Genomic DNA, 19,033 nt, shown 5'->3' with positions numbered 1-19,033 from the left:
TGATTAATACAGTCGTATAATTTTTTATAGTCTTGACACACATTTAGCAAAAATTGGACACAAAATCGAAAAACGAAACGATAAAAAAAGTGTACACCACTGCGTAGGTAATATAATATCACTATAAGTACAATTAAAATATCATACCATAACGTCATTATTTATACCATAAATTATTACCAATGCTGCAGATCGATTAATTTAAAACTATTTGTTTTGAAGACTATTTAAAGTACAAATCCATTAATTATTTATATTTTTTTTTAAGGAACCAATTTTATTTTTTGTATCATAATATGTAAGTTGTAAGTAAAATTACCTATATAAATGCAATTCTATCGTTTGGTTTTTTTTACATTAGCCTTATTTTTCACAACCTTACATTATTAAGTAATGAAACTACTTATTGGTTTATATTACTTCTTCGCTTAGGATATAATATTATACGTATAGATCTTTAGATACTAATGTAGATGTATAAATACTTACCGATAGGGCATAGTTGCTGGCTAAACGTAGAGCAGTATTTTATAGCAAAGCTTAATGTTATATCTTCACACAAGTAGTGATAGCCGGATTGATATAATATTATCACACTGTAATTGTATTTTATGTAGAGCAATCACAAGCAACGTTACACCACATAATTTTTCACCGTTTAATATAAGGTCGATGAGTAACACCAACAAAAAGAACACTAATGTAGACATTCCTAGTTATGCATTCCACCACAACAACATATACGCGTATACCTACAACTGTACTATCGTGATTTCCAAAAAATAATTTGACGGCGCTGATTATAGGTGGCAAAAGTATAAACAAACTCGACCACGGTTTTGGTTATCGGTACCAAATATACCAAACGCTTGATCTCCGTTTATACTATGTTTATAAACGTTTACATTACCGTTTAACAAGTCCGAATTTCTCGGTTATTAAACGTTTACCGCTACCCAATTTCCTATCCTACACAAGACATATAACTATGTATACGTTAAACCAGTTACCACAGCTTACTATTTAGTCCACGAATACAAACACTTGAATCACACAATCGCTTTAAAAGAATAACTGTATAAATTCCAAAACGATTATTTTTCTTGGAAATCGCGGTTCACGTTATCATGCGGTATCTATGTGTTTTATATCAATACGTCTATGGACAAAACTTATCTGTAGTCATTTTATTATGCATCATCTATGTGATTTTTCAATGACCTTTTATTTTTCATATTCGACGAATGAGCATTACATTTCTATCGTCGAGTAAACCGTATTGTAATATTATCGCTTTATTATACACGTTGTGGTTGATACTTAATATAGTTTGATAATTGATCGTCATCGCCGTCGTCATGAGAATGAAAACAAACGTTTTATGCGCCGCGAGGCGTTTCTTCGCCAAAAATCGAATGCACTTGATGTTGGCTGTCACATCGATTGTCCTCGGATACCTGATGGGCCGTTATTCCGACTACCCAGTTAAGACGTATTCCGGTACCGATCTGGCGACGTCAACCACCACACAACTGCCCATCGACATTTGGAACGGGATCCAAACGAAAATCGACGAGATCGCAGGCGACATCCGCGAACTGCAGGCGTATATGGGCCAACAGAAACTTCGCTTGCTAAACACCGCGAAACAATAACAAAAGACGTAATTAATTTAAATATTATGTTGATTTAATTTATTGATAATACTAATAATATAATTTGTATACACGATATAATAAACATATGATTAAAACTTATTATGTCGGTTGCATCCAAAAACCACATACTTAGATATGATTTCAACACATTTGCTATGGTATTATCAAAACAAAAAATAAGTTAATTTTTATCTATTTGTATACATGAGAATATGAAATTCGATATCGGTTTGGTATAAACTATAAAGTGAGCTCCGTAAGTACTTAATCGATTTTGAGGTATACCGTATACGGTTTATAAAATCAACTTTGACCGGGTCACGAGTAATGTTTTATTTTTATTTTAAATGTCTTTTTACACGTGTAAATGTACTAATGTCGATTGTATAATATTCTCCATATTATATTAAAATTGCCGGAAATTCATTTTTAAAGCAAAATTCCAAAATTACGTTATAATGTTATTAATTTTGTTGTTGTTTTGTCTGTCAGTTATCGTTTTTATTTACCCATAGTTGAGGTCATTACGTCACGTTTGATAATAAAACTATAATTTTTAATATTATATTATTACTATAATATAATAATATACTATATAGTATATACATATATTATAATATTATATATACCCATATAGGTACTCCCTGAATCAAACACGGTGTCGTTCTTCTGGTCCACCAAAAACAATGAACATATTAATCAATTATCGTTCGAGTATTTTTTGATTCTAGTAGCCACAGTCGTACACTCAGCTTTTGATATATAATAATATAGGCCCTATTCAAATAATCTTATGACTCGTCTGAAATCTTAAATTATATTGTGCATAATGCAAAGTTTAGTGCCAAATATTCAAAAACTGTAGGTTTGCATTTTCGTCAATTAGATAAATATATCAAGGATTCTATTGATAATCGTTTATTGAGAATTGTCTAGTGTGTTTAAATCCTACACAAACCAAATAAACTAATTAATTTTTATATATTAAGATTATCGATTATATCTTATATAAGAGATAACAATTTTGAACAATACTATTATTACTTATTTTCACGAAATTTTTGTCACCTTAAGTTATTTTAGCATAGAAACTATGTTAATGTTACAATTTTAATGTTGAATCACCTACCTATATAGAAATGAGAATGTGCAATTTCTGAGTCATTGAACTTAATGATAATAATCCTTAATAATGGATTTACATAAAAAAATATTTGTATACGAATAATACTTAATTTAATAGATTTGATGAAATTAATATTTAGTTAAGTACTTATTATACTCTTACAATTATTGTAAATTTAAAAACTTGAATAATATCTAATTTATTTAGTGGCTAAAGGTACTATAATATTAAAATAATCTTAGCACTTATATTCTTTTATTGTGGACTATTATTCTTGGTAGGTTGATAACGTTTAATATGTACTTATATCAAAATTAAAAAATACAATCATCTGTTTAATAATTCATTGAGTAAAAAAAATGTAGTTTCCATTTGAAAAAAATAAAGTTTGATAAGTTAAGTAAAAATTTTAATAATCAGATTTTTAATAAATGTACTATAATACTAAATAAAGAAATATTAAGGGCTAGTACGGACGTTAGGTTTTGTATACGATTTGAACTCTATCGCATGTATAGACGGAAACTGAAAAGCGGTATGCAGTCGGATCTAAGATCGCATATATAAATAATAATAATGATATATTAATATGTGATCTAAGAGTCGGATACACCGCCAACGATAGGTGAAAAAAATAATATACACCCATATACGAGTGAAAAAATGTTTACGATCCGTGCGATTTCATCGTCGAACAATTTTTTATGTTATTTTTTTTATCGCGGTTTTCCGACTATAATATATTATATACACAACATATACCGCGCAAATCAGAAAATACCTGCAGCAGTTGCTTTTCATTATGTATATACTATATATAATATATATATTATATTATACACAAGTGTATATATTTTTGTTGAACATTTAATTTATATATATTTTATGAACGCGCGACTTCAAACAATGGCCACAAGATATTGTTACTGATTTTGAACACTTATATTGAGTTATAATATACTGGGTATCTTATTTATATATACATATATATATATATATATGAGTGTTGTCGATTTAGAGATTAAGCCAAACGTTGTGTCATTTATAAAATATTCCATCATACACAATTATTATTATTATTATCAAATGAAAGGCGTTCATCACAATATACTTTAGCAGTAAACAATAAAATAAAATGCCGAACTTACACCAGGTAACCAAAAAAATAAATTAAGACATAACAGAAATTTCATACATTTTTAAACTTGGCAAGAAATATGAATCACTAACAAAATGTTTGTATTGTGTTTATTTTATAGCTGTATCATATAGAAAAAATAGAAACTAAATATGTATATTATCGTGATTTTATGGTTATAAGTCTATTTATTTACAAATTTTAAAAATCAAAACTCTTCTATATAAACATTTAAACGAAATAAAAAAAATATCTTCTACTGATAATTACCATGATCAGAAATTTTAATTATAATTTTAGTAAAAAATTAAGTTCATTTCACCATAATAGACGACCAAACATAATTCAAAACAGAAAATTTAAAAAATCTTATACTCATTCTTGTTTACAAGTTGCTCACAACTTGTACCTAAATTAAAGCCATACACCATGCATTAATAATCAATTTTTAAGTTATAAAATAATAATAATAATTTGTTCGTTAATATATTGTTACAGCTAACGTATCAGTCACAATAATATAACATAAAATAGATTAAATAATTTGGTTCTTAAGATTGTAAAAATAAAAGTTTTTTATTGGTTAAAGATCATCGTATTGTGGTAAGCCTATTTATTAAATGTTATACAGAATTAACAGCTATAGATAACCGAAAAATATTAAAACTATGTACAATGTACATGTAGGTATAAAATATTATTGCTTTAATTTATAATTTTAGGGGTGGTTTCCGATGGCAAAGTGAATATCCTTGGTGCATAAAGGTCAAAAATAAAAAGTTTTTGGTGGTTTTCGAAAAATCAGGAAAAACCACGAATTTTTATGTGAAACCAGTTTTTGACAAAATCGATTTTTTTATATATATAATTGTAACTCAAAAACAAATCACTGTAAATACTTGAAGTTTTCACCAAATGCTTATGTTAATATCTACCAATTAGATTTTCAAAATATTTGGGCTTTTTTGAGCTATTTATAGGCATTAGACAACTGAAATTTTCGATTTTTCTAAGTACCTACCTATTTTTTTTTTGAAATGTCAATAAAAAAATTTGGGTGATGCTCAAAAAAGCTTGAAAATTTAATACAAAGATTTCTTATATGTTGTTCATATTTTAGTTAAAAAATCAAAAATCATTAATATCGCCTATCGTAAAAATGTAGAAGTAATTTTGCAGTTGTAGTTAGAAATGTAGAAACAATTTTTTATAAGTAGCTAAAATTGAATACAAAATTTTCCCTTAGTTTGGCTTACAATAATTATTGAAGAGGTTGAGCGTTTAAATTGTTACGAAATCCAAAATTCACGAGTAAAATAACGATTTATTATAAAAATAATTTTAGATTTTAGCTTTATGTAAACACGTACGCAGAATTACCACTCACGTATTATTATAATGGCTCGATTGAATTTCAAACTATTTCATACGTCATTCGTATATTCTAACGAAAATTAATAGTAATGGGTCGATACACTTACACTATTTTGCCGTCGTTTGTGGGAACCGGAAGTCTCAGCAGCTTTCACATAATTGTCGCGTCGTAGGACTCACTAAAAAAAACCTTTCTTGCAGGAGAACACACAATGGTCTCGAAAGTCGGACACGCCAATCACCCCATAAACATATTTTCAACAAATATAAATGTATCAACACCGTCGTGCGATGGATAGACAAAGTAAGAAATAATAATTATTATTTTATGTTATTATATCGTTTATTGTTAGTGGAATAAAAAGCTTATCTTATTTAAATGTCACGTCTTGATGAGTTTGTCTCGTACGTGTGGTAGAATTCAAAATGCTGCAGTTTGATCTCGTTGTAGAATAGCATTTTTCTTATTGGTTTAAACACTATAAAAAATTCAGTTAAATTTAAACTACTAATATAGCGTATAAATGTACACAGAACTTTTACATGACTTAATTTAATAAAAATGTACCTATATAAATAAGTTTATTTACTATGACCTCATAGGTGAATCATATAATATGTTTATAGTGTTTATACCCATTCAAATTTCAACTTATGCTAATGATACATTAAAAACTAAATACATACTTTATTTTTTATGAAGAATACTTATTAAATTATTTGATATACAAGTAATTTTTATTTTATTTGTATTTATAACTACGGTAATCATAATTTTTGTTTTATGCATTTTCTAAGAGCATGTAAAAATATTTTTAATAATAAAACAACCTCTCCCCCCCCCCCTTTAATCAACCTACAAAAATAAAATCGTGAATACGCTTCATGTGTTTCAATCAAACAAATAATACAAACTCTAATTCACAATAGAAATTTACAGTATCCACTTTTCAAAATAATTATTGAATTGCGAACTAATGTGTTAGCCAATTATATAAATATATATATATATGTATTATTTACATCAAACACTGTAAATGTCAATAAAATAAGTATATTTTACTATTGTACCTATAATACAAGTATAAGAAACATATGAGTTAATTAATGATAATGTTTATTATTATTATATGGTATATATTATACTATACGATATTTATTTATTTTATTTTATTAATATAATATACTTATAGTTAAGTAATAATAAGTTAACCAAAATAAGATTTTATCAATTATTTTAAAATTATTATAATCGACGCACTCTTGGTTTTCCGAAATTTAAATTGTACTAAAAGCTCTATGGAATACGAATTATTATCATACCTATTACCTAGGTATAATAAAACGTTAACGTATCATTGAATCGGCATTGAATTAGACTCATATATTTTAATCCGTCTACATTACATCAAAAAATTGACCAACTTTTAATAGGTAAATTTTTACGTGCACGCCTAATTTATTTTTTATCTTATTTTATTATAATTTAAATTAATTTCTGAAAAAAAAATGGGATAATTAAAATTTGAAAAGTTCAAAAATTGTATACACGTTCTTTTTTTAAATATCTACACTATGAAATTCGAATTTTCTCAATCGTTGTTGAAAAAACTGCATTTAATTTTTTTAATTTTTCACTAAAATGTATTTTAGGCGAAACTGGACTTTGGTGACGTCATATGCTATAGATATATTATACAGATCGCGGAGAGAAAAAAACGTTAGAAATTTTGAATTTTTCACCGTTGGAAATTTTTTCCGTCTCGCGCGCGCGACTATATTATTATAATAATATTCTCGTACCTATGCATATTACCATTATTATTATTATTATATTATTATTCGACTGGCGTAATCTATTCCCAAATCGATATACGGGAAACCAGTTTATCGGCTATAGACATACTGTCTATGCGGATACATAAACTGGTATCGTATATTATATCTGTGTGTATATTAATCACTCGGCTGTGACTGTGTAACTTATGTATATAATGCACTATACAATATTGAATATATATATATAAATATATACACTACACCGTTGGTATAAAACAAGCGAAGAAGCTAATGACTCGGACGCAATGTTTACACGTACACCTCCGTTCTTAAATCCAATATATTTATGTACAAATATCTGAGTACAAATATATAATATATATACTGTATATCTATACGGTTTACGCGCATACACACACGCGTGACACATCATAATATTATAATATATTAAACTGTGTGTATTTATAAGCGGTTATAATAATATGGTATATAGGTATATGTAGGAAACGGTTATGAGTTGTCGATGTCAGTCGATTTTTAATAATTATGATCGCCCTTCGTGGTAAACGTGCAACAAATGACAACGTTTATAGGTACTTTTATTATGATTTACGCTTCTGTATAATAATACAGTATTACCTAATAATATTATACGCAGTAAATAAGTGGTAGGAACTACTGCAGTAGTGACGTATTTCAAAGACATTGATAATAGGCGTAGGTAAGTTCAAATATCGTGTGGATAATTATTAAGGCTGTACATTTGCGTGGTTTGTACTGTGTTTTACAGTGTGACTTTTCAAATAGAAAGTTTGAATTATATATAACAACGAATTCGGTTTTGAAACTTTTACTACAAATTTTTGAAATTTTTGATTCTTTATGTCATAGCTTTATATTCTTCCTTTTTTATTGTATTTTTAGACATTTTTAAAGTTTCATAGTTCACGTTGAATTCACGGTCCTATTCATAAGTTCGATTATTTACATCAAACATAGCATGCTTGTATCTACATCTTTTTTAAATTTTCGGGTTTCGATTGATTGTTCTACTGTACACATATAACAGTTATAATTTACTGCATGTTTCGCTGGGCTCATTGGTATCTTCTTCTTTTCCGCAAGTCTGCAATACAAGCCGCACCAGATCTCATACGCACGGGCCACGGATGTGACTCATATTATAATTATATCATAATATTATATGCGTATATTGTGTCGGCCACGCTTCGCTTTTTCTCAAATACTTATTTATAATGTATATTATACGCTCTTATGTCGATGCGCATTTACGAACATTATACGAACATACGACTTTTCAAAATACACTTATATACCGAAAAATATATTACTTACCGAAATAATAGCGTGATATAGTATACTCATATAATATATATATATATAATATCTTCACATGGTTGGCCCATAAACACGGTGACGACGACCGCGACGGGGCCATATAATATTATTATAATATAATATATTATGTACGTCCTAACTGGTTTATCGGTTTTCATCGGATTCCATCGCTGCAGTGATTATAATAATATATATACACACACAGAGTTTCCCACTACCACTGCGCTATATGTAGGTATTATACGAAATCGTACGTACGTGTAATTATATGCGCATATCGTGTCCTAATATCTGTATATAGTGAATTAGTTGAGATTTTATGTATACTATCGTACCTATATGTATATTGTGTGTATGCAGTTGCGACGACGTTTCAACATATAAACGAGTGTGTGTGTGAGTGTATGTGTGTTTTTTAATATTCAATTAGAAACTTAACTAAATAAACACACACGCGTGTAAAATATACATAGGTATTATACCCATTTCCAAAAACATTTGTTAATCAAACTGTTTCGGTCGATAACATCTACAATATTATATATGTGGTACAGTTAATAGTGCGCGGTATATACGCCGCCGTGTTTTCTCTCCCACGACGACGGAAAAAAAATTTAATACATAATTTAGGTAAATTAAATATTATTATAATACACTAATCGATTTGTATTGGTTTGTTTAGGTGTATAACTTGTGATATCATAAAGTGGCATCGCGATGTTGTCGATAAACATTTTCCCGTACACAACACGATTTAAACCACTGAAAATTCTTGTATGGTGGCGTATTATGTAGGTAGAAGTTATAACTATCATATTCTATGGGTAGTATATTCATATTATTACATAATACTTACTGATTAGACACCCTTTTACCGTATAACAATACATTGCAATTTAGCCTCCAAACTTAGAGTGTGAGCTTTACTAATTTATATATTATGTTTGATTGTAAATGATGTTATGTCCCTATAATATTATATCCTTGATGAAATCTCATTAAAAAAAATAATAATATATTTCCGTTAAATTATCGTCAAAATTCTAGGTTTGTACATACTATACGTCTATACTCATATTAAAAATGCGATAATTTTATAAATCAATACAACGCGTTTCGTTTTTTGCGATTAATTTTTTATGTCAAACATTAAAAGCTTATGTGTGCCCGAATGCAATTTTTCATCGACCAAACACATAATAAACTCGGCAAGTCATAATAATGTCGTCGTTTTACGACACTAAATCTATACGGTATCTGTGATTAAGTATAACCAATGTTTCCTTTAGTAATTTTTGTAACTTAATAAATTCGAGTGTATTTGAAAATGTTAATAACTGTAATTTTTATAATTCCTCACAATTCAAATAAATGCGCACGACATGCATACATGGTTATAAAGGATCGTGCAGTTCGAAGTGGATCACGTATATACGAACGCTCACCGATGGAATAGGATGAGGTGTAGGGAGCGAAGCCCAAGACCTTTGTCGATGACGAGGAAGCGACGACACTCGAGCGCGAAAACACGGCGGCGGCGGGCGCGTATAATATACAGTTTGTCCGTGGCCGACACGGATATCGTGTTACGCGACAAAGGGCGAGCGTTCGCCTTACAGTCGCACTCAAGTCGATATAATGTGTACGTCTTATATCATATAGTCTTGTACACTTGTACACTATATATCATATACATACTTATACGTGTGTGCTCGCAGCAGCGTCGTCGTCTGTGCACCTGCAGGCCGAGAACAAACGACGACAATATAATAATAAAAGACTATAAATAATAATAATAACAACCGAACTGGTTGAACGGAATAAAAAAACAAACAGAAAAAAACTACCTCTGCGCATAAATGTGTGCGCGCGTCGTGTACGTATATAATACTACAATAATATTATATTTTATAATATAAGTACTCTGTATATATGTAGGCGATATGTGTATACTGTTGTGCAGTGTTCACGAACACACTGCAGCTGACATAGATACCTGCCTATGTTTGCGCGACTAGACTTATGAGTAAGTATATGGTAATTCTTTTTTTCCGTGTATCTTTTAAAGCATATTAAAGTAAGTTATTTCAATACTAATTCAATCACCATATATTATAGATACATTTATATAAATTATTATATTATATTATAGGTATTATACTTTATACGGTATCGTATCGTGGAAAAAATAATGGAAAATCGAAGAAGCGACAAAGAAGCACGTCGAAGACGGCGACTTTATTGTTTGTAAACACTCCGTATACACGCTCGTAATTTTTATACGGTTTAGCGCACACGAGTCATTTTTGCTAGCCATTATGCAAACGACTTGAAACCAGTGACGTAGATACGAAAAATGTTATTCCCCCCTTCCGGATCCAAAAAAAAAAGATTATGATTTTTTTATAAATTGTATAATATATGATGACGTTGAACTATACTTGGAAGCTTGCGCGTGACCAAAATTTTGGTTTCTACTCGCTTGTGATTGAAGACTACTACCTACATGATGTTAAATTATATAAGTACAGGCCGACACGCCCATATTTACTCGCGGGTTTTCCGTAGTGATCAGAGACGCCGTATATACATTTTATTGCTTCGGAATACGGCATATTTTTATTGATTCGGCTATTTAAAATATCAAACTCTGCTGTGCGTATTATATATACATAATAATATCGAGTGGAATACCTTAGTGTCCGTATAAAATTTAGATTTCACTTTGTCTCGGTCTGTCGACTGTCGTATCATGACGGAATACGATTATTTCGGAATTGAAAACGATACATATATAACGCTCGTCAGTCGTCACTCGGTCGTAAGTCGTCTGGCGGCCGAGTAGGTAATAAAATATGAAATGATTATTTCATTAGCTGCTGGCAAGTGCATAATGTGATGTTGTTATAATATAGTATTATTATTATAGATGCGTATTGCGTATACATTATAATGAAAACGAATATATTTCACTCTTAAATGGGATGAAATTTAAGAACATAAAATGTATGTTTATAATATATATATATACACGTACAGATCGATTTTGTATTGACATTGACCCGCACGGGCGGATCGATTAAATTACCATTTTATCGACTGGGTAATTTTATTTTCTTATATCCCAATAACTGCCGAGAGACACGACCGACCGCGATACTGTTTTATTATGACAAACATCATGCTGCAACAATTTATGAAGACCGTTTTGAGACTGAATTCTTACAGAGGACATGGCCACAATATGAGATCAAAATAAAATAGGTAGTATTAAAAATTCCATTTTGACACTACTATACCTAATTTTATCTGAAAAGAAAAAAAACATCAAAAATTCAACTGTCGATAATCGTTTAACACAGCTTTTACAAGTGGAGTATTCTCAGTGCCGGTTTTAATATAGCCAAAACTCGGGGAATAGGATAGGTGTGTATGGTTCATTCAGTTTTGAAATCAGCACCCTCATAATTTAAGTAATTTATGGATAATTGTGTGTATGTGGTGACAACATCTTGGTCTACTTATTTATTGGTTATAATTGCAAAACTTGTTGTGTATAATAGTATAACATATACAATTCGAATTTCAGAACCGCACTCGGTAGTGCAACGGCAGCAGCTTACTATAATAATAATTATTATTATGTCGTCGTCGTACGACCAACTGGCAGCTGCACGTTGTGTCGTATCTTAGGTACAATAGGTACATCCTACCTAAAACCGCTGAATATCGTCACACCGCGCGGTCGTCGCGTCGGTCGTGTCGTGCGTCATCGGAAATAGTAGTAAATGGCGAATAAAAACATATTATATCGGATGTATCGCGTGGAGAGACAAAAAAAAAAATGATAAAACGATAAAAATGACGGGGAAAGAAAAAAAAGTCGTCGGCGATCCGAGAACCGATTGTAACCGAAGCTATAGGCCGCGAACGCGAAATATATTATATTATTACTATGAACGTACGGTAACAATAACAATAACAATAATAATAATAATGCGCCGCTCCGACTACGACGACAACGCACCGGACTCGGCCCCGAGAGAAGACCGTGCCGCGAAACGACACGGACGATAAATCCAATTTGTATATTACACGCGTCGAAGCGAGAGCCAAATGCACACACAATATAATATCGTATAATGCATAATATAAGACGCGTATTTTATTATATATCGGATAAATCGCACGAGCACATAAAACACACACTGCACACTCTCGTGTGTGTGTGTATATATATATATATATATATATAGGTATATACCTGAATATAGGTATACTGCTTGTGGTATATCGGCGACAACGTTGACCAACATTTTAGCGTCCTATTGTGTACGGAGTGTGTGCATAATATAATGATATCGTGTTGTGTATAATGCGCGCGATGGGGTGGATACGATTTTTACCGGCGAGGGGTTTTTATTTTACGAATAATATCGAAAAGTTATGTATATTTACCAATTGTTATTATTTCTGTGGATCTTTTTACAACTCCTACAGCTGTTAAGGCCATTTTAGCCAATTACATATTATATTTGTCCAATTCGCAGTGTCCTTATGGTAATTTTAACTGGTACCTAAATGTATACAGAAAATTATAAATTTAAAACAATAGTTAAATAACACTGCAGCAATAACTATGAATTATGATAATATCAAGTTCACTGGAACTTAAGCCCATATGGAACCACGAGCGGGATAAAAATTATGTGTATGCCACATAAGTGTATAAACTCCCAAATTCGAACAATTTTCATCACAACGATGATTTTAGGACCATTTCTACGCCCCGTCCCGATTTCGAATTTTTACACTCTGTTTTCACAAATCGTTTGTGCATCGTTTGTGCACGAATGTGTATCAATAAGTCATCTCGTCGTTTGTTATTACTATTATTTTTCGACATATAACAAAAACATATTTTGTCTGAGTAGAGGTAAAAACAATAAATTATCCACACATTAGAATTGTTGAATTCTATTGAAGGATATTTTTTTACACTATTAAAGTATTAAATGCAAGTGTCTAATGTTCCAAGTTCCAACACTTAGCGAAAAAAAATGTATCGTTGATCATGGAAATTGTCTAAGAAGATACAGAATATTATATTCTATAGTATATAGATGTTCACAAAAATAATGCCAGTCACCAAAAGGTTGTGAGGTTGTAGAAACTCCATTTTATGTTTCATAATAAATTCAAAAATTATTTTACATCGCTTGTTATATGCTAAGGAGGTTATAGCCCTGTTAACGTTTTTTTAATTTAGACTATATTATAATATTATATTAATAAATAAATTTAAGTAAGTACTTTTAAGCACTATTTGTTTAAATAAATTATTACATGAACTATTAAACATAATAATACATATACCTATAATAATATCATATATTATTACATTTGGTTTAAGTGAAGGAAATTTTTGATGAGGAACTTTTTTTTTGTTTAGCCGTACTTAGTCCCCTAGGAAATGTATGAGTGTATTGAGTGTGATTGCATATAGATTGTACATACTTAAATATAATATAATTATTACTTATTATTATATAGATGACATAATATTATGTATATTTAACTTTATAATAATATAATGTATCTGAAATCTGAATCCTAGAATAATTATTACTATTCAGTATTTACTCTATATGCTCTATGAATTATGATAAATAAGCCACTACTCATTATGTATAGATAATCAATTTTAAGAGAGAAGGAAAGTAATCTCAGCTAAACTACTAAAATATCTAGGCTTTAATGATTTAAACTTTAATTTGGTTTTTATTATCTATCAGCAGCTATTTAATTTTTCTGTATTTATAAATTATAATAGAGTTACGCTGGTTACACATCTTATAAAACAACAATTCAACAAACGTAGAATTTATTATAGTTTATAAATCCGGTATTTGTCTATACGTATTTCAATTTAAAACGAAATAAAGTGGTATTGTTCTAATCTTTATATAATTTTGGTATTGTATATCAAAGTGATAACTTACGTTGAGTGCTCATTATAGTAATTTACTAATGAAGTTATAACTACAGTTAATTAACTATTTGTTAGAAGTTGTTGGCATTTTTTATACATCAACATTTTCAGAAATCTATGCTTCAGAATTATTATTAAAAAGGTACGTAAGTAAATACCGTTCTGCTGTAAGGTATTGAGTGGGTCACTATTATAAGTGTCTGAAATTTAAAGATTATTATTATCATATTATTTCATTATATGAAAAACGATTCTAAGCGGAAACGGTCCGTCATTCTAGAACATCAAGTAATGTTTTTTTGATACAGCTATTTAAGTAATATATTTTACAATTAACCCTTTTAGTATTTTGGTACTTAGCTTGATAACATTTTTTTCGGAAAAATTTAATTTGTTATATATTAATATAAAAATAATATATAATTATAACACAAAATTTAATAACATTTTTCTGTAAATACCTAAATACCGTAAAACAATTAAAAGAGATTTATATTATCTAATAATGAATAATACTTTAAAATAAATCAAAATGTTATTCTATAGTAAAATTCATTATAATATAAAATAAAATAAAAGTTGAAGTTCCCACGAATAATTTTTTTGAATTATAAAAAAATAATTTACATATCGTTATTTGTCGTTTAATTAATTAATTTCGTCCAAATTGAAATTTAAAATGTCTGTGACAAAAATAGTCTTTATACATTTTTTAGATTTTATTGTTTCAATACGAACTACTTATGATGAATCTTGTTTACAACTTTCAAAACTCCTATACAAAAAGAAAAGTTTTTACGAATTTCTAAGTTCTAACTAATTTTAGTTTCAAAATTTTCAAGCTTTTAACTTTAAAAGTATTATAAAAAAATTGCATTTATGTATTTTAAATATATTTATACAGATATAAAAATAACTTTGATAGGATTTTGAAAAATCCCAGATTTTTCATATGTTTGAATTACAATAATTATAAAAGGACTTAAATTTTGGGGTATTCAGATCATTAAAAACTACCTTTTTTTACCACCCACTGGAAAATATATCCTAGGCTGACAAATCATCTCTGTTCAGAATCGTTTTTCGTATATAATGATACCTATCATTGGATTTAAATTTAATAAATCCATTTTAGTGACATACTATACACCAGAATGTTACTCACTTGACCACTTTTTTTTTTTTAGAAGGGAACATGGAAGGTCGTGTATTTAAATTGACTGAATGGACCAAAATATTAGTGGATAAAGTAAAATTAAAAATACTTCCGAAAAGATTTAGATCAAAAAATAATAAAAAAGGTGAATTGATGTTCTTTTCTAGGGGGAAACATTATATTTTTTTAATGAAATTGATTCTCTCAAGTCTCAGTTAATAAGTGTGTTATATTTTATTACATCTATATATTTATTATAGTCACATATAAGTAAATAACTAGACCAATTTATAATATAATGTACAAAATGTAACATAGACATTGCACTTAATTCTTCAATTTATTAACAAAACAGATATTTACATAAACAATTATACAAAATATGTTTCAAGGTACAAACTTTTCTTTAAATTAAACATTCCACAATATTTTTTACAATCCTTTAAGCTGTTTATCCTGGCTAGTCTGTTTTATTATATTGTCTTGTATACTACCTATTACTCTATTTTCTATGCCACTCTATTGTTAATCATTATAATTATTAATATAAATATATCTGTCATCCAAACAGCTGCTGGAAATCGCGAATTGTACTATGCGATTAATAAGTGATAACATACACTATTTACTTAATGTTTTTAACGATAACCATTGATTATATTATTGTACATTTAGGTATTTAAAAATTATAAAAGTAATTCTCATTATTATCTAATTTGTTAATATGAATATATCAGTTTTTATTTATGTTCGTACAAATGCGAACCCGCGAGCAGCATAAATAAACAATTACACGACAGCCGCGCCACTCGACTGCGAAACCGCGCGGCACTTACGTCTGGTGCTCCTATCTAAACTAAGAAGATACCCAAGACCACATGTTAAAACGGCAACGTTGTATTCATACTATGTAGAACAAGAAACTGAGAAGAAATAAGAAAAAATCCAGTATTTTGTGATAAAAAATAGTGCTATTTATCAGTTATTTAGTATTATTTTTTTTTTTTACTGTTCGTATCTGTTTTTTCGAGGTTTTCTGTTCATATTTATTTTATTTAATTGTCAATAGAAAATTATTCGCTATAGGTACGTTGTAGTGAGTTCACTAGTCAAACACCTTTATGTTATTTTCTTAACTTAATGTATAAGACCAATGATTATCAAAAAAACACCCAAATCCGATGATGGTATTTTAAACTATCAAGTGGGAAGGTTCAACGTGACTAATTTGATTGATCTGCTGATTGTTGTTGTTACTCATTGAACGCACATATTCGGTTTTAAATATATATATATTTTTCTTTTCTTTTTTACAGAGAACGGTGCTCCATATAGTTTAAACAACAGAGATGGCCTCCATCAACAAGAAACAAACAACATTAATAATCAGTGGGGTCCGGGGCCGTCACTCGCTCTTGTATCATCACAATATGAACCAGTTGAACTATCAACCGAACAACCATCTACATCAACCATTGTTTCACCTATACCATTCCCATATCCTAATACCGATCACTCAATTCAAAGTACGTAAAAAATTTAATTCATCCAATACCTACAAATATAACTTTATTTGAATATCTTAAATAGGTTCTGTAAGCGGTGAAGATGACGAAATACCATCAGAAGATGATGTTATTGAATATGATCAAATCCAATCAGGTCATTATGGTCCGGCCGAACCTACTAATGACTATTCTGGTATGAGAGATGGGCCTCCACGCAACTTACGTCAATCAAGTGCTATGCCCTATTTAAAACAGCCTGGTGTTATATCAATTCCAGCAGAAACGTCAGGTGATTTTCATAATATGCCAGACCTTATTCACCAACAACAAGAAACATCGAGAAAAAAGAAATCTAACCAGCGTCTATTCAAATGTGGTTCTTGTGGCAAAAATTTCAAAAAAAAGGCTACACTAATGCAACATGAACTAATTCATGCTGATTCAAGCCCATTTGTATGTGTTCACTGTAAGCGATCCTTCAAACAGCGAGCAACTCTTAACTTGCATCTACAGAATCATTCGGGTGAGAAATCGTACGGGTGTGGATACTGCGACAAGGTGTTTCGGAATAAAGCCATCCTGAGAAAGCATATTCGCACTAACCAAGGCGAGTACTCTCATTCTTCGTTAAATAGTAGTAACCTTGAGTTTACCTCCACCCTCTAAAATTCACAATAATTTAAACGCTTTTCTTGAGTCTTCAGCTAAAGCGTTTTATTGTTATAAATTAATTTATGTGGTATGTATCTTTAGATGCTGTGCATGACATTTTTGGCCAGGCTAAAAGTTTACCAGGCGTAATCAAACGTGGTCGTAGTGCTGGTATGCCACTAAATTGTGCTCTTTGTCCAATATCCAATAAAGAATATAAACAGAAATCTACATTACGCCAACATGGTTGCGTTCATACAGAATCTCGGCCTTACCCTTGTGTAGAATGTGGTAAAAAATTTCGCCAACAATCACACCTCAATCAACATCTACGTATACATTCAAATGAAAAACCGTATAAATGTATTTATTGTCAACGGAACTTCAGACAACAAGCTATACTAAACCAACATTTACGTATTCATACTGGCGAGAAACCATATAAATGTTTACAATGTGGAAAATATTTCAGGCAAAAAGTCATTCTCGATCAACATACAAGAACTCATCAAGGTTGATATCGTTATTGTTTTTCATGTTTTCTCATTATTATCTTCATCATGTCTCGATTTCATTGTTCATACCATTATACATACTATGAAATTAAGACAGAAGATTCATAATAATGTTCTTTATGTTCTTAAACTAATACTTTTGTAATATTATTCAATAAATTGTTAATAGTTGTTTATTTATTATTATTCATTATAACTTTATGTACATTGTACATTTGTACACTTACTTTAGTAGGGACATATGATGGTGAATTAAGCACAGTTAAAATTGAAATAATGCTTTTAATTAACAATAAAAAGAAATTCATTTTTTATTGATAGTCCGAGATCAAACTGATCAGCTAAACTATCCGTCCTAAAAATAAATTAAATAATTGTTGTCTTATAGTTATAAGCATTAACAAATAAAATTGTTTTATCGTTAATTTTTAGTAGGTAAATAATACAAAATTATTATGAATATCTATGTATATTATGATTTAACTGCTCTACAGTTAAAAATTAAAATAAAATAAAATATAGTATGTAATATAATAAGTATGAATAAAATTATTTTATTCAATATGTTTATAGATTTTTGACTTTCGTTATCAAAAATAGGTATTATCATTCTAAAATCAAAAGTTGGTAGTGTTTTATCTAATAGGAGGACAGTTACAATTATAAAAATTATAACATAGTGTTAAATAGTAAAACCTAAAAAGTTAAAAAAAAATAACTTTAATTCCCTATACTTACCAAAATATTGACTGGTTCATGATAAAATTTGCCTACTAA

General features: G+C 29.4%; 1 protein-coding gene across 3 annotated transcripts; it reads left to right on the top strand.

Moving 5' to 3' along the window:
• Positions 1–1,199: 1,199 nt before the first annotated feature.
• LOC114129064 (zinc finger protein 501-like) lies at positions 1,200–18,293 on the top strand. 3 transcript variants are annotated; one of them, XM_050197849.1, is made up of 5 exons: positions 1,200–1,663; positions 5,498–5,600; positions 16,899–17,108; positions 17,173–17,697; positions 17,844–18,293. In XM_050197849.1, the coding sequence occupies exons 2-5, from the start codon at positions 5,567–5,569 to the stop codon at positions 18,257–18,259; spliced, it is 1,185 nt and encodes a 394-aa protein (XP_050053806.1). In that variant the 5' UTR covers positions 1,200–1,663; positions 5,498–5,566; the 3' UTR covers positions 18,260–18,293. The 3 variants fall into 3 exon arrangements, with proteins under 3 accessions (XP_050053806.1, XP_050053807.1, XP_050053805.1); XM_050197850.1 differs by lacking the exons at positions 1,200–1,663; positions 5,498–5,600 and adding exons at positions 14,294–14,568; positions 15,614–15,727 and having other exon boundaries at positions 17,173–17,613; XM_050197848.1 differs by lacking the exons at positions 1,200–1,663; positions 5,498–5,600 and adding exons at positions 14,297–14,568; positions 15,614–15,727.
• Positions 18,294–19,033: the final 740 nt, after the last annotated feature.

Source organism: Aphis gossypii, chromosome 1 (assembly GCF_020184175.1).
Source record: "Aphis gossypii isolate Hap1 chromosome 1, ASM2018417v2, whole genome shotgun sequence".
NCBI classification, from domain to species: domain Eukaryota; kingdom Metazoa; phylum Arthropoda; class Insecta; order Hemiptera; family Aphididae; genus Aphis; species Aphis gossypii.
Note: the sequence above shows the minus strand (reverse complement) of the source record. Positions and strands in the feature narration are given on the sequence as shown.

Bases quoted from the DNA above. Each gene is read 5' to 3' on its own strand.
- LOC114129064 (XM_050197848.1), top strand. From the start codon at position 15,622: ATGGAAGGTCGTGTATTTAAATTGACTGAATGGACCAAAATATTAGTG. The intron at 17,109-17,172 runs GTACGTAAAAAA...TATCTTAAATAG, and splicing joins TACCGATCACTCAATTCAAA to GTTCTGTAAGCGGTGAAGAT. The intron at 17,698-17,843 runs GCGAGTACTCTC...ATGTATCTTTAG, and splicing joins GCATATTCGCACTAACCAAG to ATGCTGTGCATGACATTTTT.